This window comes from Anopheles cruzii, unplaced genomic scaffold (genome assembly GCF_943734635.1).
Source record: "Anopheles cruzii unplaced genomic scaffold, idAnoCruzAS_RS32_06 scaffold03241_ctg1, whole genome shotgun sequence".
NCBI lineage: Eukaryota > Metazoa > Arthropoda > Insecta > Diptera > Culicidae > Anopheles > Anopheles cruzii.
In genome coordinates, this window is record NW_026456826.1 from 1 (window position 1) to 2,319 (window position 2,319).

Consider the following 2,319-nt stretch of genomic DNA (forward strand, 5'->3'; position numbering starts at 1 on the left):
TGCGAAAACTCGGCGTAATTCTCCCACACCGTCATGTTGCCCTTCTTTTCGAAGAACCGCACCTTGATGTCCTCCTTGACGACCTTTTCGCACAGCAAGATGATCTCCTTGCCGCCACACACCGGGGCCGTGCTATCGCTCAACCGGCAGATGATCAAATCCGACATCGCCTTCTTGTCATAGATAATGTCCGAGACGACGGGCGCCAATGGTTCCGTGAACCGGCCACGCTGCTGTCCCTCGAGAAACACCTGGAAGCACAGCCGGACGGCATTGAGGTCGATGGAGCCCGGTTCCTTGGCGTGAGCGAATCCGGCTGAAAGGGGGAAGTTTCGATTAAGGGCCTGATCTTGACCCTCGGCGATCAGTCGGACACTTACTTCGGAATGGATCGACTCGGATCTCTTGTCGTAGTTTGAGCGCATCGTCGACGTCCTTTTTCCGAACGCACTGGATGCCGAGGTTGTTAAAGTTGTAGCTCATGGTGGTACTGTTGATCTCTACGGTACAAACACCCTTCCTGCAGTGTTCCTTGCCGACCAGATTGTGTGGATGAGGTTTATGGTTTGGGCCCTCTTTGGCCACGCAAGACACGACTACCACGGCTCTGCCACGATATCCGTGCACCTGTATGCTCGGGAAGGTCTTGTGATCGGCCGTCGTGTTGACACCGGGAATCGATCCGGCTGAGCGACCTTCGCACTCATAGCGAAAGCGTAGCGCCTTCGGATGTGGCTGCTCGGTGATCTCCATATACGGACGTTGCGTAGGTAGCGGTGGCATTATTTTGGTATTACCCGAGAAACTATTCGACACGAAACGAAAAACACAGATTTGGCACAGCCTATGTACAGGTTCATCCGAACCACAGCGCACAATTGAGCCTCTTTTATAGATGCCAGCCAACGTACTTCGAATCTCAAGCCTTTCGCACTTTATGACCTGCACAGTGCAGGTGTACGGCGCCACTCCCGTGTCTAGGATCGTGTTTGCTGACCTGTGGCTTCTCCAGCAATGCGTACCCAGAACGTTTTCTGCATCAAAACTGCACATACGGGTTATGAAAAGGACGCTGGGCATTCGACCCGTGAAACGAAATTCGACGACAGGTGTCCGTTGGACGTTGGCAGGAACACGGGTAAAGACGGACCTGAACCACGTCTCGGAAACCGTTGAAAAGCACAGGTAAATACGAGGGCCAAGCGAACTGGTCACAGACAGAAACAGTTGATTGGAACCGTTTAATAACAATTTAGCGATTATATGGTAAAACTGTCCATACTTGAACCTCTTGAGCGAACTATTAATACGGAGTGTGGCTCGTTTGGCCTTCTAATGACACGCAATCTATCACTGCCGTGCTGGATAAGTAACGAAGGTGTAAACAACAAGCGAATCGAGTAAATTGGCCAATCAACAGTTTGTTGATGGGCGAGAAGCGAAATGCGAGCGATGTCCCATACACATTAATGTCTCTGTATTAATTGCCTGTGCATTTGTTATCCAATAAAGTCATTTTACCATCAACACCAGCATGCTTGATGCGGCATTCTCGGTGCACGTCATTAACCTCACAAATAGCCTTAACACTTTCGAACGCCAGCTGTGGAATGTTTATAATTTGCAAATTACTGTTCTTCTCTGTTCTGTTTCCCTTGGATCCCTTCACATTTTGTGCGAAAATACTATAGCTCCGACGATCAACGAGCCTCCAAAGGAATCGCGAAGTGGTTGATGACCAAATGTAGAAAATTTTTACTGGTTGATTGGCTTTTCAATACACCGTGAGGCTATGGATTATGGGCATGCAGGAGATTCAGTTTGTCGTCTAAACAATCGGTTTTGCGGTCCTTTTCATACGATACACACATACATTCGCCAATGCAAGAGAAGCCTTTTAATTGACATTGTCCAAACTGAACGAAAGGAACTACCGATCTAGTAATCTTGGGAAATGGCTTGGGCGAAAAGTTTAGAGCACTGAGGTCGGTTCAAGGGAACTATAGTTTTAAACAGATTCCATGTCCTGCAAAACTAGAACTAAGGATAGGGAAAATATTATTTGCAGCGAAACTCTTGGTATTTAAGTACAGGTGGAATCTTCATACGTAGAACACAGCTATGCTCACGGAGTAGGCCAAGAAGCTCTAAGGATCTCTACCAATCGAACCGATAGCGAAAAAAAAACACTTACCACATTATTGATTCAATCGATTCTTCATAAATAAAAACATCCGTACAACATTTTCCTGGCGTTTGATCAGTTTAATGTAAAAAAACTTAACAATCAAATAGACACGGTTACGGCGTTGGACATGG

The 2,319-nt window shown here is 47.2% G+C and overlaps 1 protein-coding gene across 1 annotated transcript; it reads right to left on the reverse strand.

Moving 5' to 3' along the window:
* Positions 1–29: 29 nt before the first annotated feature.
* LOC128276956 (embryonic polarity protein dorsal-like) lies at positions 30–783 on the reverse strand (the record flags this gene model as incomplete). Its single annotated transcript, XM_053015413.1, has 2 exons — positions 381–783; positions 30–316 (listed from the first exon to the last, which is right to left on the reverse strand). Coding segments are annotated over exons 1-2 (690 nt in total), but the record flags the coding sequence as incomplete, so codon positions are not given.
* Positions 784–2,319: the final 1,536 nt, after the last annotated feature.